Raw genomic sequence first — 20,589 nt, forward strand, 5'->3', positions numbered from 1 at the left:
AATATACGGCTTCAAGCCAGTAGTACAGATTGTATTGTGTGTTTAGGATCTAGACCCCTAGCAACACCAGTTCCTTCAAGATTCAGACTCCTAAGTCCTGAATTAGTTGTATTTTAACTCTGTTTACTGATGACACTTTGCCCCTCCAACACACTTGTCAGAGGCTGCACTGGCATTACCCACCTGTAGAATATAATACCCCACCTCTGTTCAAGGTTTCAGAGGGTCCATTTGATTGTATAGCCTCAGATACAGCTATGGGGCCCAATGTAGGCAGTATTATTGAAGCAAATTGTAGCAACAGTCACCTATATCTTGCCTGTCACTGATGCAACTTATGGAGAACTCATCTCTCCACGCCCACATGCTAACAGAAGATCCAAAAGAGATGCCGGTGGCCCGAAAGGGGCCTTTGATGACCAAGTGTACATAAGATGTCATAAGACTGCCAAGGGGGGTGTCTAATGACTTTCAAGCCAGAAATCAAATAGCAGCAGATTTAGAATCTGTTTTCTCTCAGAGGGTGATGATTAATAAAAATGTCGATTGGATCAACTACATTTACTATAACCAACAGCGTTTAGTAAACTTCACCAGTGACGCCATATCAGGACTGCATGCACAGCTGGCGAAGACTAGTTTAATGACCTTGCAGAACAGAATGGCATTAGATATGATTTAGCAGAGAAAAGTGGCGTGTGCCAGATGTTTGGGTCTGCGTGCTGCACTTTCATTCCAAATAACACAGCTCCTGATGGATCGGTGACCAGGGCTCTGGAGGGACTGACAGCACTCAGCCAAGAGCTAGCAGACAACTCTGGTGTCACGAATCCATTCACCGACTGGTTGGGAAGTATGCTTAGCCAGTGAAAACATACATTTTTGGCAATCGTAATTATTCTGTGTGCTGTCATCATAGACCGCCTAGTTGTCTGTGGATGGGGGTTCCCGTGCATCCGTGGACCTCTACAGGGGTTTATTGTTTCACCGATGAGCCAGACACCAGTCCAGGGCAACCAATTATGTGTCGGGGATGAGGGAGAATTGGAGCTTCTGATGGCCACAGTCTAGATGAGGCCACCAGCGGTGCCATAGCGGAACTTCACAAGCGGTTCCTGACCATCCTCTCGGAGATCCTGAAGGACCTGATAAAGGCCCAGATGGACTTCTAACACATCCGGTGAGATATTGGAAATTTGGGAAATAGACTGATTGTTCTGGATGAGTAATTTGAGATTTTATTTTTAATTAATGGGTTATAATGGGATTTTAGGGTGTAAAGATTAAGAAATGTAATTTTGACAGGTGTAAAAGAACAGTCAAGGCTTCTCAGTATGTGTTCTCTAGCCTACAGGCTGTATCCTGATCCTGCCAGCCCCAAGACATGGAAGGCAGTGATTTTCAACGCAGTCGATCTTTTCCTTTGTTACGGATTCTATCTTTCCCTTTTTAAATTTTCCTTTTTGTCTTCCTTTTACGGACTCAATTTTTCCCTTTTTTTACGGATTAAATTTTCCTTTTTCGTCTTCCTTCTACGGACTCAATTTTGAAACGAACTGAACAGAAATACTTGAAATGATATCTGTGTGCATGCATTCTTTGCCTCGGTTTAGATAGATAGGGAGCCTCTCCCTGGATTGAGTAGGGGGGAGGTCTCCAGGGACATTTGAAAAACTAACTACATTCGAGTAGCTAACTCACAGTGAACTGTGAGTTAGGGGGGAATTGTAAGAAATTTGAGTAAAAAACTGTAGTTAGTAGATATAATAAAAGTGTTTAATAATTCATAATTAATAATTCATAGTTAGTCATAATCATAAGGGTTTTGGGAATGCATAATTAAGATAAACATAAGCATGAAACTTCTGCCAAGTGCAGAAGTATAACTTTTATTTTGAAGGATTATTATAGAAGGGTTTAAAACGTAACTGACAGTCATTGAATGTGATGATGAACTCAGAGCCAGACAGTAGAATACACTCCTGGAGGATAGCCAATAGGAATCGGGATAAACGGAGGAGGAGGTGTTTCGAACAGATGTGGGAGGTTTAATTTAAGACTTTTTTCCTCGCCCTTGTTCTGTGATGGCTCCCGGACGACAGACGTGTTACACCGGAGGAGCCGGGTGAGGTTTTTGCAAATGGGGTTTTATTGTTTTAATATGTCATAGGAGTGTACACTCCAATGTATAACTGTAAATGTACTTACATCAGTGGAATTAAATTCCTTATAATTGTAAACCAGTTTGGGTAGCATTATTATCGCAGCGTGTGTGTCGACGGCACAAAGCCGGCCACATGGCAGTCACATGTGCTCTGGCCTTCTCTCTTGTTGTGAGGTAAAATTCTTCCATAACATACCCACATAATAGATTTGAATACTTCCTGCTACTGTGTTTGTACAGAGGAGAGTAGATCCCTGAGAGACCCTCAAGGTCTGAGCATTAAACCAACAAGCTTTCCAACACCTACCTTTAAAAGAGATGTTTTTGATTGCTGCTTCACCTTAAATCTGTTGGTTTTTAAATTGATATTCAAAGAAACTTACCAATCACACATGAGTCCATTAGACCCAGGACTGTACCACAATCCAGACCCTCCATTACATACGGCATCATGCTAATTACTGTAATGCTCAATTTGGCGGAGAGAAGAAAAAAAAAGAAGGCACATTTGTTTTCAAAGCTAGTAGCGGTGTGAATTGAAATGAAGATATTCCTCCTCGCTCATCCACTCAAAAAACCTTCAGATGTGTTGGTGCAGGGGGAGAAGGCTTGTACGGATTTACCTGTGTGCTGGACACCCTTAGAGATGGAAAACTCACCCAGCAGCTTGTATCCAACAGGGAGGGCAGTGGTGGAGGGAGGGGCACACCTGGGTGTGTCCCTATCTCACACTGGCTGGAGTGAGCAGGTACCTCTTCTGTGTCCTAGCTTCATTCAAAGTACTTACTGTAACAAGGAGTCTGCTCTTTTGACTTCTGATTTGACCCGTTTCCCCCCCCCTTCTCTTGTATGAATTTGAGTATAATTATGTAGCCCTAATGTAATATCTATCTATCTGTTTAAAAAAAAACAGAACTTCATAAGAGTAAAGAGGGAGACAGCCCTTGAACAGAATGGGATGAAGTCTAAATATCAATAAATCAGTTGAACCACAGATAGAAATCAAAGTGTACTAACCTCTGCTTGTTTGCGCCACATGTCCAGGTTCTTGCGCTGAGCTTTGGAGAAATGGTCCCATGCCTTTTGTTTGGAAGCAGCTTGGAATACAGACACAATCTGCTCAACTGTGGCGGGACGCAGGGAAGGACCAGAGACCATCCAGAGACAGAGAGAGAAAGAAAGACAGAGGGCAGGTGGGAAGGAGCAGAGGAGTGAGAAAGTGTTGTCAACTAGGGATGTAAAGAACTGTGTGTGTGTGTGTGTGTGTGTGTGTGTTTATATCTGTGTGTGTGTGTGAAAGCATGTGATCTACTTACCAGCTGATGCCAGTGCATCATCTCATGGATGGTTGGTCTGATAGTTCCCACGCGCAAAACTTAAACAACTTGAATAAATCATACATGTTCCCAACATATTTAGAGTATAGTAATAAAGCCCTTGAACACCGTAGCTCTGCTAATATACTGACATAATATTTATTCGCCAGTGGCCCGGCTCTACACTGGCGTTTTCTCTAGTGCCACCATGAAGTGTGGTTTTAAATAAAATGTCTTAGTAACGAAAGGATGGCTTGCCTGAAAATGTAGTAGAGCTATTCATGAAGATGACTATTCTTTTAAAAACACCATTTCATCCTTCAAATACGACTCATACTGTTGTTTGACCAAACATCTGCAAAACCATTGACGTTCCCATCTGTACTGTGCAGCAAATATTAGCGCGCTAACGCACTGAACTAAGAGAGTGAACGTGGCAAACGTTGTGCGTGCTGAACAGCAGCAGGTTGACAAAGACTTGCTGTGATTAAAACAGGCTCGCCGAGCACTTAGCGTGGGTGCAGACGCCTTTTCTCGTTAAATATTTCCTGATCTACGTTCCCGATGCAGAATTCTCTCTATCAGTGAGTCAGTCAGCTTCAAGCCTCGCTAGTTAACCCTTCAGTGCAGATGTAACGGCAGAACGACTGAGCTGAGCGAGCTTCTTTGGGTCAGAGATTGGTATTAGGACCATTAGGAAGTCCGAGGTTTCCACTGTTCCTAAATGTGATGTGTACAGTGACGGCTGCTCTGCGTCTGTATAGTCTGGTTCAGATCGGATCTTAGCTGCAATGTCTTGATATAGCCATTGCCCTTTCAGCTATCCCTTGTCATGTGGGTGGGTGGTATGGGAGGTCTGTGTATCCCAGAGGTCCTAACGTACACGGGTAGGGGGCGGGTCAATATGACTGGCAGCAGTGTGCGTGTGCTTGCAGAGTGGTGTGAGAGAGAGAGAGAGAGAGAGAGAGAGAGAGAGAGAGAGAGAGAGAGAGAGAGAGAGAGAGAGAGAGAGAGAGAGAGAGAGAGAGAAAACAGTACAGGGATCAATAGCATCTTCCCTGTACTCTGTAATTTGTTGGAGCAAATCGATGGTGAAGGCAGAGAAAAGAGGAAAGGTTACAGACAGACTTTCAAACTTGTGAGCTTATTTGCAACAAAGCAGTTCAAATATCAACTCTTTACAGTGAGGTCTGAGGATTATCTTTAGAAAAAGGGGGACTTTGTTTCCGGAGAGGAAAGATGCTTTAGAGCCACGGGGATTTTTTTTCCCGATGCTTTGAGCGCCACAAATCAAATTCTCTGGACCACTCCATTGTGTTTGTGAAGCAGCAGAAGATTGAGAAGCCAATATCTCAAAACCGGGGCACACAAAAAGAAAACTATCTGCATGCCTGGAGACCATAGGGATTAAATGACTATATGGCTTTTTTGTGACTTGTGTGAACTGACCTGTAAGGGTTATGAACTCCATCTACAACAGACCTATATGGATGCCAACTAAAAGAGTAGCAGGCTGAATATATTTGGTATGGACAGAGTGAAACTTGTAAAAGCTCCCAGTCTCTGTGATATCATTATAATGATCAGCAATGCAGCAGGAAGAAGGCAAGGTCCTGAATTAAGTCAGGAAGTGTCTGTATGAGCTGAAATGATGGAGGTGGTTTATACAAACACACCCACACACACCTTCTATGTCTTCTACATGTATTATTTTTCTAATATACCAAAGCTGACAACTCTGCGGAACTTTGTGTTGAAGCTTGTTTACATCCTATTTGACATGCATGTGGTGGGATGTACGCAGAGACTAAATGCCGCAGGCGGTGCTGTAAACCAGCAGCTGCACAGCCAAAGCTGGGTCGGAGCGCGAGCTTTGCCTTTGGCCTTTCATCAACTGAAATGAGCCGAGATATGCAGTCACCGTGATTCTTTGGCCTCCACTGTATTCATGGAAGAGATGTGTTGGACTACTTACGACCTTCATCTGAAGGAAACATGAATAATATTCCTCTGCAGTCACAGGTACCAGTGTGTGTGGTTGTTTTTTTTTGTATCTCAGAAGAAATAAACGAGCAGGACACAAGTTTAGAGTGATTTAACAGCACGTTTAGGAAAGTAAAAAAACTTACCTTTAAAACTCAATAACCTTCATATCCACAATGTGTATAATAATACCATACTTACTTATTCGCAGCGTTAAGACCTTCAGGCACAACAAGTCTTACATTTTGTTTATGCTGTGTGTCTGTTCCTATGATAGGGAAACTTACACTGAACCAGAAACTTGGCCAAGCATGGACTCTTTCTTATCCTCCTCTTGTACTTATACTGCACAACAAGGAGTACGATATGTACTTTAGTAGTAAACTGAGTTACTCTCTCTTGCTTTGGCCTTTGTGCAAAAATGAAACACTGTTGTACACTTACAGTACATGTAAGCAAGTGTGTGTGTGTGTGTGATTGAAAACAGAGGACTCACATTGGCCTACTATGCCGGCCAGAGCGGTCTTGAACTTGTCTTTGGCCTCTTCCACCTCCTTCTCATGCTGACTCTTCTCGCCCGTCAGCCGGCGGATGTGGCCGTTGGAGGACTGGATCATGGAGTAGAAGTTGTTGGCGTTCCTGCGGTTGACTTCGCCTCGCTCCAGCCAGGTCAGGAGCACGTGCACCGCTTCCGGAAACGTATTGTCATCTGGCCAAGAGGTGGGGAAAACAGAGGAAGGAAGAGTCAGGCTCTATGCAGGGGCGCAATAATAATTCATTCCTGTCCAGTCCCAGGACGCTAAATGTGGTGAAAGCAACAGCTGGCAGGCTAGAAAAAAAAAGAATTACATCGTCTTGTAAAAGTCAGTATACTCATAATCCATGTGAGACAGGGCCGCCCTGATTTCTGGTAGAAAACACACATATATATAAGAGCATAAAGGCAAATTAAGATTATTTAAATACAGAAAGTAGCGAGAAGTTTTTATTTTTTCGAGTAAAAAAGTAGACAATGTAAAGTCAGGGTTAATGTCAGCGAGGTGACACTGAAAATAAATAAAATAAAACCACAGCATACCGCAGCGAACAAGGCCGGGGGAACAAACAGACACCTGTGCTGCTGGATGAAAGGAAAAAGAGAACTGTACGTATGACAGACTGGCAGACGCTCGGTAACAAAGAACTTCACAGACCTCAATGACACCTGAGGGGAGGAGAAAGAGGCGGTCTTGGTAAAAAAAAAAGTCCTGCTGTGAGTTTGATGTCATGGAAAGGACAGATTGGATTTGGAGCACAGGAACATAACTGGCACTGAAAGAGGCTAAACCACTTCTTCTCTTATGGGTGGAAGATTCAGGAAAGAGAAAACCTAAATCTGTGGCAAATAGCCGGGATGTGTGCTTTAACAACAGCAGCCCAAAGAGTTCACAAACAAATGCTTGGCTGAAACAACAATGTGTAAGAGTTCTTTTCACCAGGTCCAGGGGAGGGAGCGCTGGAAAAGACACAGGCAGATGATGGAGAGGCAAAGTCACAGACATTCTGTTACCGGGCAACTTGAACTGAGACCTGGAAGTGCCATTTATTATCAGTCAAACAAGTTTATTCAAGCAGAAACTGGACGGAAAGCTGAGAAGAGGGGGGAAACAAGAGCAGAGAGGAGAAAATGGAGAGGATGAGCAGGAGAGGAGAGGAGAGCATGTGCTGAGGGAACAGGAAACTGATATACCGTGCTTAACAGCCTTTGTGAAGCATCTTTTGAAAACTAATTCCCTGAATTTGTTGGAACATGAGAGAACTGCTTTGTTAGTTTAGGACCCTTCCTGTAATGCCTTGGCTTGCAAGTGCACAAACGGACGAGCACATACACACATACAGAACTACTCTTTTACCTTATTCCCTACCTAGCAGTTGGTGTTTTGCATAAATAATGATGGTGCCATGATTTGATCATTATTTACTTTCGTTTGGTCTTTAACGACGTGACAATTAGTGCTGTGTATGTAAATGCCCTTGGGTTGATTAAAGAAAGTACTGTGTGTGTGTTGAGGTTTTACTTCGTTACAGAGCTGTGCTTGTTATGTTTGTGCCATCATATCATGCGCATATTTTACTGCACATGTTTTATATTTTGCCAACCTTTGATCTTGTCTCCCAGCTGGCTGGACTCGTGCTCCGAGTAGTGCACGATGGGAGGAGGGGAGGGCGGCCGGAGGCGATCCTCCTCCATCTTGCGCCGGTGCCTCTCCTCTCTGGCAAACATGCGCTGGCGACACTCCCACTCATAGAGGTCGTCTCTGGCCTGGGCGAAGTCCACGTGGAGACGGCCGGAGTCTTTTTTGTCTGTGCTGGAGCCCAAACGAATACGGTAACCTATGGGAGGCAAAAGAGTGGGGAGAAAAAAAAAGAAGAAAAAAAGAGTAAAAAGTAAAAATGATGGGAGAACCAGATGGGACAGCGGGGAACTCACCAATTAAAATAAATGCCCCTTGTTTCTTTTAGATAACTTTTCTTGGCTACATTTTGATTTAATTTTTTTGGCATGTGTGGCATGACGTTTTGTGCGGACATTCAATGTCCCCAGAGGATGAATCCTAACGACTTCGGTTATCCCCTGACTTTTCAAGCGCAAGCATAAGGTTTAGCTTTGAGTTACATACCTTCACAACTATTGCATGGATTTCCATGAAACGTGGTGCACACAGTCACCTCCCCCTCAGGCTGAATGGTAACCCTTTTGATGATCCCCTGACTTTCTTTCATGCAGCGCCACCATTTAATTTACTTCACGCTGCACTTTGTGTTCAGTGCTAACTAGTAAATGCTAGCAAACTAACACCCAAAACTAAAATGGTGAAGATGGTAAACATTTAACTCGCTCAGCATCCACATGTTAGCATTTTCCTTGTGAACGTGTTAGCATGCCGACGTTAGCGTTCAGTTTAAAGCACCGCTGCCTGTAGCATGGCGGTAGCCTCGTGTTATTAGATATTTGACAGTGGGGAGAATCAAGGAACAGGGAGAGAGAAAAGAGGGTGACATGTGACAAAGGCCCCTCGTCGCATTCAGACTGAGGAAGTCACGGTTATGTGGTTTCCATCTTGAGACCGCCGCAACGCCTGAATGCCTCTAAGTTTTGACAACTGTCAACTTCACACTTCCCATTCGCACCTGGCAGTCACTCTTTTTTCATATTCTATAAAATATCTTATATTAGAATATATGTATATATGGTAATATGTAAATCTTAGATCTCTAGACTGCTTTAAGAAAAAGAAAAAGAAGAAAAAGTGTTAAAATATGGGCACTAAAAATATTTGTGCAAATGAAAAACATGCCTGGAGGCGATGATTTTGAGTTAGCTGAATAGCTACATAGGAATAAAGGAGCAGGAGAGCAAACAGGTACAGACATGAGCTTGAGTCTCTATAGAGTCACTTCCCACCAACTGTATTTAGACTACTTAACAGATTACAGAGAAACCACTGAGCTCTCTGTCGGGGTCTACCTGCCTACCACCTCCCTCTTTATCCTCGTCATATCTATTTTGCTAGTTGGATCCCTTCCTTTGACAAGATATACTGAATATTCAGGGTTTTGTGGAGTACAGAAGGACTGCATCCTTTGGTCAATACACAAGAGAGACTTCGGCAGGCCAATTACTTCTGTGTAGATCTGTGTCCTTGATGAGAGAGTGCAGTCGCTTTGCTGCTTGCTCTTGCCTCTGCTTGCCTCTGCTTGCATTTTCTTGCTTCAATTTGCCAGATATATCACATATATCTTGCCAGATATATCACATATATCACTCTTCAACGTTTGAGTGAAGACAAATCCAGAAAGTCGTCGAGCTATTTGGATTGTTAGCTAATGCTAACTAGCAGCTAAGCTAAAGCTAAGTAGCAGCAAGATGCCTCCCTTCTCCACGGACGACTACTACAAACTCCTACAGAAGATTGCAGTCTTGGAAACAAAAATCCACCGACTAGAAGTAAACGTGGCGGTAAATGGACTGTGTGGGAATGATACCACTTTACCATGGACTCAAAACACTGGACAAACGCAAGCTAAGACACAGCTAACTAGCACAACCAGGCCTACCAAGAAACAGGAGGAGAGAGCAGATAATGAATCTTCAAATGGTAATCCTCCCTGGAACTCTCTCGGTGCAAAGCCGAAGATAAAATATGTGGGAGGACGACTAACAGGCAGAGCCCAGCGCCCTGAGATTTGTGATGCGACTGGCTGGCCTGCACTAGCACACAGGCAGAACTCCTCCTCAACCCCTGCACCCAGATGGACAAAGCCAAGGACAGCTGAGAAAAGTAAAACCTGCAAAACACCTCCACAACAACCAAGCCTACAACTTCAAAACCGATTTGCTCCATTGTCGCAGGATCCTAAATCTCCATCTGATGACCTGGATAAGCAGCTGGCTCCTCAAAGCGGGGTAAGAACTGAGAGTCAATGTGAGAGTAAAAGGCCGCAGGCAAAGCTAATGACTGGGCCTGAGACTCTGATTGTTGGTGACTATGCTGTAAAAGATGTCAGAAAACTGTGCAGCAAGAATACCAAAATACTCTGCTTTCCGAAAGATATGGTCTCTGACATGAGAGACAAAATCCTGGACATCGTGGCTGACTATCCCACAGCGAAAAACATCATCGTGCATACAGGAAGCTGTGATATTGTGAAACAACAGTCTGAAGTTCTGAAGCAAGACTTTATTGATCTGTTAAACACAGTCAGCTCTGTCAAGGCTAAGGTGTTCATCAGTGGCCCTCTCCCACCAGTCAGAGGAGGAGATGAAGGATTCAGCAGGCTGTTTGCACTGAACAAATGGCTGTCAACTGCATGTACTGACCATTCAGTACATTTTATCAACAATTTCTACCTTTTCTGGGAGCGCAGACATCTTTTTACAGCGCATGGAGTTTGCCTGAACAAGTCAGGGGTAAAACTGTTTACCTCAAACCTATTTTTTCTCCCTGCGTCACCCGTCTGTCCCTACTGCCAAGGACAAGATACAAGAGGAGTCTAAACAAGAGATAACCACACAGCATTGCCATGGAGACCTTACGGGAAGGATGCCCCCGCCTAACGACAGCCAAAAGGAGGAGTCTCCAACCTCATCCCTACCCTTCCTAGACGAGGAGTCGTTACCTCCCTCCCCAGCACCTACTTCCACCCCCCAAATTCCATCCAGGTCCCTTTCCTCTCTCACACTCTCCCCATCCTCCCCCCTCCTGGAGTTCACTGACCACATGAAAGAGCTGGTCATTGCTGGAACCAAACACACTCCTCGACAGTTCCACAACCATCCTCTGTCTCCCCTACCTGACAAAGGAAATAATTGATATCTTCTGGGTCCAGGCTACAAGGCTAATGACACCAATGACTCTCTCCAGGAAAAGTCGGGGCCCTGTATGCAGCTAGCCGTCTCAATTCCTGTCCTGCAAGTTTATAGAAAAAGAAAGGTGAGGCTGCGAAGAAACAATAGTAAACCTGCAAACTTATCAAACTTAGCATACATTCCTCGTCAGCCTGTCCAAATAAATTGGGCAAAGAAAGCTTTAACCACATTAAACTTAGCTTTATTAAATGTCAGGTCTCTGTCAGGAAAAACATTTTTAATCAATGATTTTATTGTTAGGCACAAACTGGACATTTTGTTTTTAACTGTAACTTGGTTAAATCAAGATAACAGTGCAGCTGTTGTTATTGAATCAACACCTCCCAACTTCAGTTTCATGAGTGAAACAACAGCGCATAAGAAAGGAGGTGGAGTTTCTGTTTTATTTCATGATTCTCTTCAATGCAAGCAGATGTCCTTTGGTCATTTTGGTTCTTTTGAATATGTGGCTCTGAATTCCACTCAAGCTTTATTCCTAAACATTTACAGACCGCCTAAATACTGTGCAACCGTCTTTGATGAGTTTACTGAACTGCTGTCTGTAATCTGTATTGATTTTGACTGTGTTGTTATTGTTGGTGATTTTAATATCCATGTTGATAATCCCCAGGACAGAGAGTCTATAGAACTATGTGGTGTCCTTGATAACTATGATCTGACTCAGCATGTGACAGGACCCACCCACAACATCCACACACTCTGGACCTAATCATCACCAAAGGTGTAAACATTTCCAAGGTTGCTGTGACTGATGTTGCACTGTCTGATCATTTCTGTGTTTCCTTTGAGAGTGCAATCTCCTTGCACACAAATGTCCAAACCAAGGTTGTGACAAAGCGTTACATCTCTGAAAACACCAGTGAACTATTTATTCAGAAGTTCTCCTCCACACCAGCCCTCTTTTGCCTCTCAGTCAATGAGCTTGTAGATGGCTTCAATTTTAAAATTAAAAATATTATTGATGCCATTGCACCCACTAAAGTGAAGGTTGTTTCGGGTAAGCAAAGATCTCCTTGGAGAAATGCTACGTTGGTCAAAATAGAGAAACGAGAGTGTCGGAAAGCTGAGCGCAGGTGGCGAAAAACTAATCTCCAGGTTCACTGTGACATCTATAAAGAGAGACTTCGCAATTATAATTTGGAACTTAGAAATGCAAGGCAGTCATTCTTCTCTGACATCATAACCAAAAACAAGAACAATACACGCGCCTTATTTGCTACCGTCGACAGGCTAACAAACCCTCCAGTGTCGGTAGCTGCTGAGCTCCAATCCACCTGGGCATGCAATCAATTTGCCTCCTTTTTTACTGACAAAATTCAGAAAATTAGACAAGCAGTCAGTGCCTCCACATCAACCACAGGATATGTGTTGTCCCGATCTCTGAATAACATCCATTCAAATATCATGACACAATTTCATTCAATCGACCGTAGAAGCCTAGAAGACATTATACTACATCTGAAGTCATCCTCCTGCTGCTTGGATATTCTACCAACACACTTTTTCAAAAATATTTCAAACTGCATGACCACTGATCTTTTACAAATTGTAAACACATCCCTTCTCTCAGGTGTCTTCCCACAAGCCCTAAAAACTGCAGTCATCAAACCACTCCTAAAGAAGGCTAGTTTAGACTCCGCAATAATGAAAAATTATAGGCCAATATCAAACCTCCCATTTTTAAGTAAAATAATTGAAAAAGCGGTTTTCCAACAGCTGACCAACTTCTTAAATAACTGCTTTGATGTTTTCCAGTCAGGCTTTCGACAGCACCACAGTACTGAAACTGCTCTTATTAAGGTTTTCAACGACATCCACTTAAACATAGACAATGGCAGAAGTTCAGTCTTAGTGTTACTGGATGTCAGTGCTGCATTCGACACGGTCGACCATGCCATACTCCTAGAAAGGCTAAAAATCTGGGTGGGACTCTCTGGCACAGCACTTAACTGGTTTGAATCCTACTTGAAGGACCGAGAATACTTTGTGTCTGTAGCTGATTACACATCAGAGCTGACTAAAATGACATGTGGTGTTCCCCAAGGTTCAATACTGGGGCCTCTTCTGTTCAACATCTACATGCTTCCACCAGCTCAGATTATGGAAAACAACAAAGTGTGTTATCATAATTATGCAGACGACACACAAATCTACATAACTATGTCACCAGGGGACTATAATCCCATACAAGGGCTGGGTAACTGCATTGAACAAATCAACAACTGGATGTGCCAGAATTTTTTTCAATTAAACAAAGATAAAACAGAAGTAATTGTTTTTGGTACCAAGGACGAACAATTGAAAATCACCGCTCAGCTTCAATCACTGATGTTAAAACCCACAAACCAAGCCAGAAATCTAGGTGTAGTTATGGATTCAGACCTCAACCTGAACAGCCATATCAAGACCATTACAAAATCAGCCTACTATCACCTGAAGAATATATCAAGGATTAGAGGATTTATGTCTCAACAGGATTTGGAAAAACTTGTCCACGCATTTATCTTCAGCAGACTGGACTACTGTAACGGTGTGTTTACAGGTCTCTGTAAAAAGTCCGTCAGAAAGCTGCAGCTGATTCAGAACGCTGCAGCTCGACTCCTCACTAAGACCAGGAGGGTGGATCACATCACTCCAGTTCTGATGTCTTTGCACTGGCTTCCTGTCCAACAAAGAATTGACTTTAAAATCCTGCTGTTGGTTTACACAGCACTGAATGGTTTCGGGCCAAAATACATCTCTGATCTGCTGCTACCTTATGAACCATCCCGACCCCTCAGGTCGTCTGGTACCGGTCTACTTTCTGTTCCCAGAGTCAGAACTAAACATGGAGAAGCAGCGTTCAGTTTTTCTGCTCCACATATCTGTAACAAAGTCCCAGAAAGCTGCAGGTCTGCTGAGACCCTCAGCTCATTTAAATCAAGATTGAAGACTTTTCTGTTTGCTGCTGCCTTTAATTGAACCACATTCAATTCATATATTCATCAATTTCCTGCATTTCTGCATTTTAGTACTGCATTTTATTTCTTGCACTGTTTTTTAATGTTTTAATGAATGTTCTTAATTGTTTTTAAATCTCCTTTTCTTTTGCCTTATGTTTTGATGCTTTTAATGGTTTTATGTGAAGCACTTTGAATTACTTTGTTGTTGAAATGTGCTATACAAATAAACTTGCCTTGCCTTGCCTTCTCTCGAGGCGCTGAAAGACCACAATATCCCTTCAATACCCCCTTCTTCCCTCTTATCCCCACGCTCTCTCCTCCTGACTCACTAATGGCTGGTTGCGGATCAGAAGGGAAATGCCCATTTTGTGATTTAATTGGTTAAAATGATTGAGTTTGAGTGTCTGGGTACACATGTGTGCTCTAGCAGGACACGGTAATGATGCCCAGTGTGATTCACTGCGAGGCCAAACACACTAATCACAGGAGAGGGGGGGGGGGGGGGGTCGTGGTAGATGCCACTGCATACAGGAAAAGAAATGAGTGCGAGTTCGGGGGTTTTCTATTTCAGCCCACTCTCTTCTGCTTCAGGCTCCCAATCTACCACGACTTCAATATTTCATATGGAGGAGATCTCAGTGTGCTGGAGTTTGCGTCATTGCTGGGTATTGTGTTTGCAGAGTGTGTGTATGCATGTGTGTGTGTGTGTGTGTGTGCATGTGTGTGTGTGCGTGTGTGGGGTATTTTGTATGGGAAAACCACACAGCTCTGTCATCTGGTTAATATATGGACCTCAGCACCGTAAGAATAGAGGCAGGCTAAATCACCAGCACCGTGTCATTCAACATGACTCCCACACAAACACACACAGACATTGTGACTTAATAATGCTGGGAATACTACTGAACTGGCTTCTAGGTTAAATGGGTTTTTCAAAGTAGGAATATACGGCCAGCACAGACAGATTTAGGACATCTGGGCCATAGAAGCAGCTGTGAAAATGAAGATAAGATAAGAAACCATAAGCTGGTGTCACACGGTTATTAGATGTGCTTTTTCTGAGTTAATGCTCATTTATATCTCCTGTTTCTAGTCGGCTATAGTCCATTATTAATCCCAACCACTGCTTCCCAACTGTTCTTTCCAATAGTAAACCCAATACAGTTGCAAAGAGGGTGAAACTGCTGGTTATGTGTGTTTTTTTCCCAGACTATCCTGAATAATTTAATGATCCTGGCCACCAGCTGTAATTATTTTTACCCGTTTCGGGAAAAAAAATCATATTTTTTTGTGTTGGTTTGGGATGACAGATGGATGTATTATAGTCCAAATAATACAACACGCATGAGCCTCGGCCAGCGCTGCTATTGGGAGGATGGCAGGAATCACAGCTGTAATAAATTGCAAATGGTTTGTCGTTTCAATTCATCTACAATTAACCCGTAAGTGAATTAATTAAGGCTGCAGATAATAACAGTGTCAGCTTTAGTTTTCTTACAAAAATGCACCTTAAAGGCTTGTGTCTTCAACTTCCTTTTGATGCAATTGTTCTTCTGACAACCGACAGAGGGCTCCAGTTGTAACTCGCTTAACATGGTCCATGGGAGTTTGTAGTCTTGCTTGTGCCAATGAGCTCTTACAGAATAAGGTTGTAGAGTCACGACAGCTTACCCGACAGATAGAGAGCCTTGTCCACAGTGAACTCTTCGGCAAATCTGATATGGCAGAAGTTTTTCTTGCTTTTGCGTATGGCGGTGATTTCGCCACACTGCCCGAAGATCTCCACGATGAGCTGCTCTGTGGCGTTCTCGGGCAGACCGCCGACGAACACCGTCTTACACCCCGGAGGGCGCTCCCTCATGGCCGGAGGCGGAAGGTCTGTTCAAAAGTGGTGGAGCAAAGAGAGTAAACAACAGTTATTTATCAGCCATCACTCGGTTGAAATATTAAGACATGGCTGGAAAACAATAATCTGAATGATGAATGTGTGTGCACTTGCATTTATGTGGAGATAATACAGCTGAAACACAAACAACTCAAGGAATAATTCAGTTGTCGCAGAACACTGGCACTCGATTTTGCGTATGAATTATGCTCTTTGAGAATATAACAACAATGTGTCCAATTGCGAGAACATACTGTTCTGATCGCTGCTGGAAACCATTTTGGGAGAGATCAGGAGGTCTGATTTCCTGTCTTTTGTTTTTACTCAACAATAAATAAGTATGCTCGTATGTACAGCCAACAAAAGAAAAATCCAAATAACAACAATGTTGTGCTCTCTGAACAGAGAGAAGAGCAGCTCTGAAACAAAAATATATGCCAACATTTGAACAGCAACGATTCCAACAAATAACAAAAAGCCTGGGTGTTTGTATCGTACAGACTGCCTAGCAGGTGCATACATATATTAAACATGCATGGAAGTTAAAAATATAGACGGAAATATGATGGAACTGAAAGATCTATCAAAATATTTAGGGAGAGATTCTGAAGAGGGGAAAGTGGGACTTCAATAACTGCAAAGAGGAGACTCTACTGATCCAATCCCCACATAACGACGAAGGAAAACAAAAGCAAATACACGATATCCAGAGGGCATGAATTAAAAATATGGGGTCTAACTCCATATTCAGAAGAACAGGAGCCAGGCCACACAACATTTACAGAAGAAGAAGAAGAATAAATCTGTGTATAATACGATCAACGACTCTGAAAAACACAGGCCATATTTTGGAGCACGGTGCTACAAAATTCAATGAAGTCACATTTTAAACACAGCACTTATGACCTAAAAAACCCCCGATAAAGCCTAATGCATGAATAATGCTAACTTTGAGCAATATGCTCAGATGGTTTGTTTTTTTTGTTAGATGAATGTTAATATCAAAACCATTCCATGCATGGAAATTAAATCCTTTTGGCCACAAAGTGATTGCAAACCCTCTCATGTGAAAGGTCCCCGGCATTGCAGAAATCCCTTATTCAACACAGATGAGTGTTAACTGATCTAATCTCCGATAGATCAGCTTTCTCATTCATGATGAATGTGATTAGCGGGGATCTATGGAGGAGTGAACCGGCTAATCAGTGGAACGCTGAGGATGCTGGATTTCTGGATGTCTGCTCGAAAGGCCAAGTTCAACCCGAGTTGAACTTGGTCGGACACCTGGAGTGTTTCACGAGGGGCCTCGCTGATAAGCAGCAAGTGGATTAATCCAGATATCGTGCGGTCTCTTATGCGCGCGATCAAAAGGATTTGAAGACCGAGCATCGGTCTGGTGCCGTCACACAGACGTTTCATCGGCTTCCTCTCACTGTCAGACAGAAGAACAGTCTAAGTGCGGCGGTAAACTCGCCGCAGAATCACTGATATTGAACAGAAAAATCTGTTCTGTAAAACAAACAGTGGGTAAAGAAGTTCATCCGATGCGACAGCTCTCGTGGCCTACATTCAGATTTTCCGATCTGTCCTTCTGGCTCCCTTTTTTTTTTAAGATTCTCGTACGCCAAAGAAACGGATATAAGAACTCTTCCTACCCTCTGCCCTCTCTCAATAAAACCCTGAGAGGAAAAGCATATCCAGTCAATTCTTAAAAACTTAACCCTCAACTGTACAAGACTTTGCTGGAGAACCAAACAATGAGATCACAATGCGAACTGAAAGGACGTTTCTCAGCGGAGTCCACGTGACGAAGTCGAGAGCTCAGCAATCTGAGAAGACAACTGTATTGAGCCAGAGCTGTATTGCTGCCACACATTTATGATGCATCCTAATGGTACGACAATAAATCACCCAGCCAGGTGAGATACATCATTTACAAAAAAAGAAGAAGAATTATGACATGCCGAGCAGTGAAACGATTCATCTGCTCACAATCCGTCTGCTGTCAGAGCTCCTTTTACTCTCACGCAGTACTCTGAAGAGCTGAAACTAAACTTCCCGCCAGCACTGCCCCTCTCTCTTCACTTGCTCTGCCTCCCTCCCTCCCTCCCCCCTCCCTTTCTTCAGCTGCGTAGCCCTCCCTCTGCCTCCGCTTTCCTTTACAATGTGACAGGGAAAGCAAAACACTGACTGCAGTTCCAGTCCTTGACTTCCAGAATTAGACTCGTGTTGAGTTGAGATCGACGGGAAAGACTACAAGGGGTGCAGACAAAGAGTTCCAAATGGACGGACACTTTTTGTCCACGAGTGTTTGATGAAGACGACAGGGACACCGTTAAGCAAATTTTATGCAAATGCAGAAGATTCAAATTCATTATTCATGATTTCTTGATTGAATAACAAGAAATACATGATATCATACAATATATTAGGAGCATTTGTGAACAGTCGAAGGGATTTCATCAGGTTCACCTACTTGTTATTTGCATAAAACTGCAGAGAAAGACCTGGAGAGGACAGAGGGAGACGCTGTGGGAATCAGAACCCGTTGGTGCTGCTGCCAGACGCTTCTAAAAAGTATTTGTTTGGTCCTAATTCTAACTCGCTCTGCGTGTCCCCTTTGAGTAAATGTGAGACGCTTTAAGGTTGACAATTTTAGAATCCAGACAGAGGAACTGAGGAGTGAGAGGAGTGAGAGGAGTGAGAGGAGTGAGAGGAGTGAGAGGGTGGATGCAGAAGGGAGAGATCCTGACAGGTTATGAAGAGGATGCAGAAAGTTTGAAAACCGCATTATATTATAGAACAACTGTAATATTTGTATCAACTTATTTGCATATATTGAGGATTATAATAGTTGAAATAATAACATAATGCAATAAACACAAACTGCCTGAATTGAATCTGTTGGAAATATAATATACAAGACTTTCTAGCTTTCTGCCCATTTAGTAAATATATGTTTTGAAAACTAGCAGACCGCATTGTGGTCCATTATGAATCACTGGCTGACTAATACGCTGGTTTATGTGCTTTTATTCTGTCATGTTACTTTGGATAAATACGGAGGCTGCTGTAACGCAAACACAGTCTGACTCTCAGTCCAGCCCCGTCCCTCAGGCCTGCCGTCTGTGTGGCCACCCACTGGTGAAGCTCCACTAACACAGGTCATCACCATCCATCACCTCGACCGGCTAAACACCCTTTTACAGTCCGAGGGGGGCCGCATCCCTCCGAGGACTGTTATTCAGAAGATAAACTGCATTTACAAACACTCCAGTAAACATGTGTCGTCCATTCACGTCACACATGAACGAAGAGCGGGCAGCGAAGATTTATCACACACAGACACGAACATCACGGCCAGCACGTTGCACCACACGGACACTTCCGCATCTATTTCAGTCAGTTTCTCATCAGGATGTTGGTTGACTGATGAATTTAGATTTGAAAGTTACTTAATCACTTTTTCAGGTGTTTTTAAAAAATGTAAACTACTGTAGTTGGCATCTTTCTTCATTTAAGCTAAATATATGTGTGCATATGTAACACACTGCCACTATCCTCAAAGCTCAATCTTTTCCTTAAAAGATAATTATTTCTCCTCAGACTGCATTCAGAAATTTAGAAAGCGCAAGAGACAGACAATAGAGTTTGATGTCCAATTAGATTGTCAAGTGAGTCCACAAGTCTAGTCAGTCTTTTTAAACTACGTAGATAAAAAAAAGAGCCACTATACCACTGTCAGCACTGGACAGGTGAGAGGGAGGAAGCGTCAGTGGAGAAGGTGAACGAGGGGTTAAGGCTGAATGGAAAAGGAGAAGGGAGAAGGATGCAACGAGGATGAGGAGGCACACTCACGGTAAAGAGATGCACACTGAGGAGGGAGTGGACGAGGGGGAGAGCTGAGGGAGTGCCGCAGGTAGCTGCTCGGCTACAGGTCAGTGAGCGGGGATGCTGCATGTGGTGTCAGGTTGAGCGTGACTACTTGTGATCGACACCAGCGCTTTGCCTGCGATATTTGATAAAAAAGCCTGAAAGCAGCATGCATCAACGCTCGCTTTCCTCACAGACTGAGGAACCAGCTGCATCCCGAACACATCTCCGGTTCACAGCAATACTTAGTATTCAATAATATATATTACAACTCCACTCGGAGGATCTTATGATATTTTTTGTACGTTTCCTCACATTGACGACAAGCGAGAAATATGCTCCTCTGTGAAGTTGAACTTTTAATCAGCTTCTCCTCCTGCACCATGTTGCGACAGTGACAGTTCACAATGAGCCATAATGCACACCACATACATGCAAGCACATCTGAAAAAACTGTATTATATGTGTGGCGAGCAAAAAAAAAAAAAGGAGAATGCAAGAGTGTGTGTTTGGTTTTGTGAAAAGATGGTAAACTCCCAAATGCTACTGCGTCGAGGAGCTTTTGTTTTAGTTCACCTTGAAGATGACTTGTAAGACTTGTTTGAATAAAGTCCCCAGGCAGAAACTTTTCTAGCAGGAAATCTGAAAAAGCAAAAGGTGGGATCAATCAAAAGCACCCCCCACTACTTGTTTCCTAACTCTGAATACTTGGAAGGTGGAGGTGAGATTAATATAAACAACAGCTTGTGCAGCACACATCGAGGCAGATTACACAAAGTGACTTGCCCTGAGAGTTTGCTGTGCTGACGTAAATGCACCTCATGATGAAGAGGTTCATCGTTTGGCAGGAAGAGGGGAGAAGAAATAAAGAGCAACAACACGCATTGGTGATTGAGGTTTCCCAGATTGGAATGGTAAATTGTTTAGAAGATTCTTGGGGTCTGACATATGAAACAAAAGCATAATCTCAAGTCTGCTCTGAACTAATATACATGCTGACATCTAACCACACTCAC

The 20,589-nt window shown here is 43.1% G+C and overlaps 1 protein-coding gene across 3 annotated transcripts in view; it reads right to left on the reverse strand.

The window, feature by feature from the left end:
- Positions 1-20,589, reverse strand: part of enox2 (ecto-NOX disulfide-thiol exchanger 2) — a 117,265-nt gene that overhangs the window by 24,537 nt on the left and 72,139 nt on the right. For 2 of the 3 annotated variants that reach the window (XM_079269007.1, XM_079269006.1), the window contains exons 5-9: positions 20,150-20,215; positions 15,487-15,693; positions 7,603-7,836; positions 5,960-6,172; positions 3,182-3,288 (exon numbers count right to left, since the gene is read on the reverse strand). In XM_079269007.1, coding sequence (XP_079125133.1) covers positions 3,182-3,288; positions 5,960-6,172; positions 7,603-7,836; positions 15,487-15,693; positions 20,150-20,215 — 827 coding nt within the window. The remainder of the gene's footprint in view (positions 1-3,181; positions 3,289-5,959; positions 6,173-7,602; positions 7,837-15,486; positions 15,694-20,149; positions 20,216-20,589) is intronic. The other variant, XM_079269008.1, reaches the window with a different exon arrangement.

The sequence above is a fragment of the Melanostigma gelatinosum genome (genome assembly GCF_949748355.1).
Source record: "Melanostigma gelatinosum genome assembly, chromosome: 5".
Lineage (NCBI taxonomy): Eukaryota > Metazoa > Chordata > Actinopteri > Perciformes > Zoarcidae > Melanostigma > Melanostigma gelatinosum.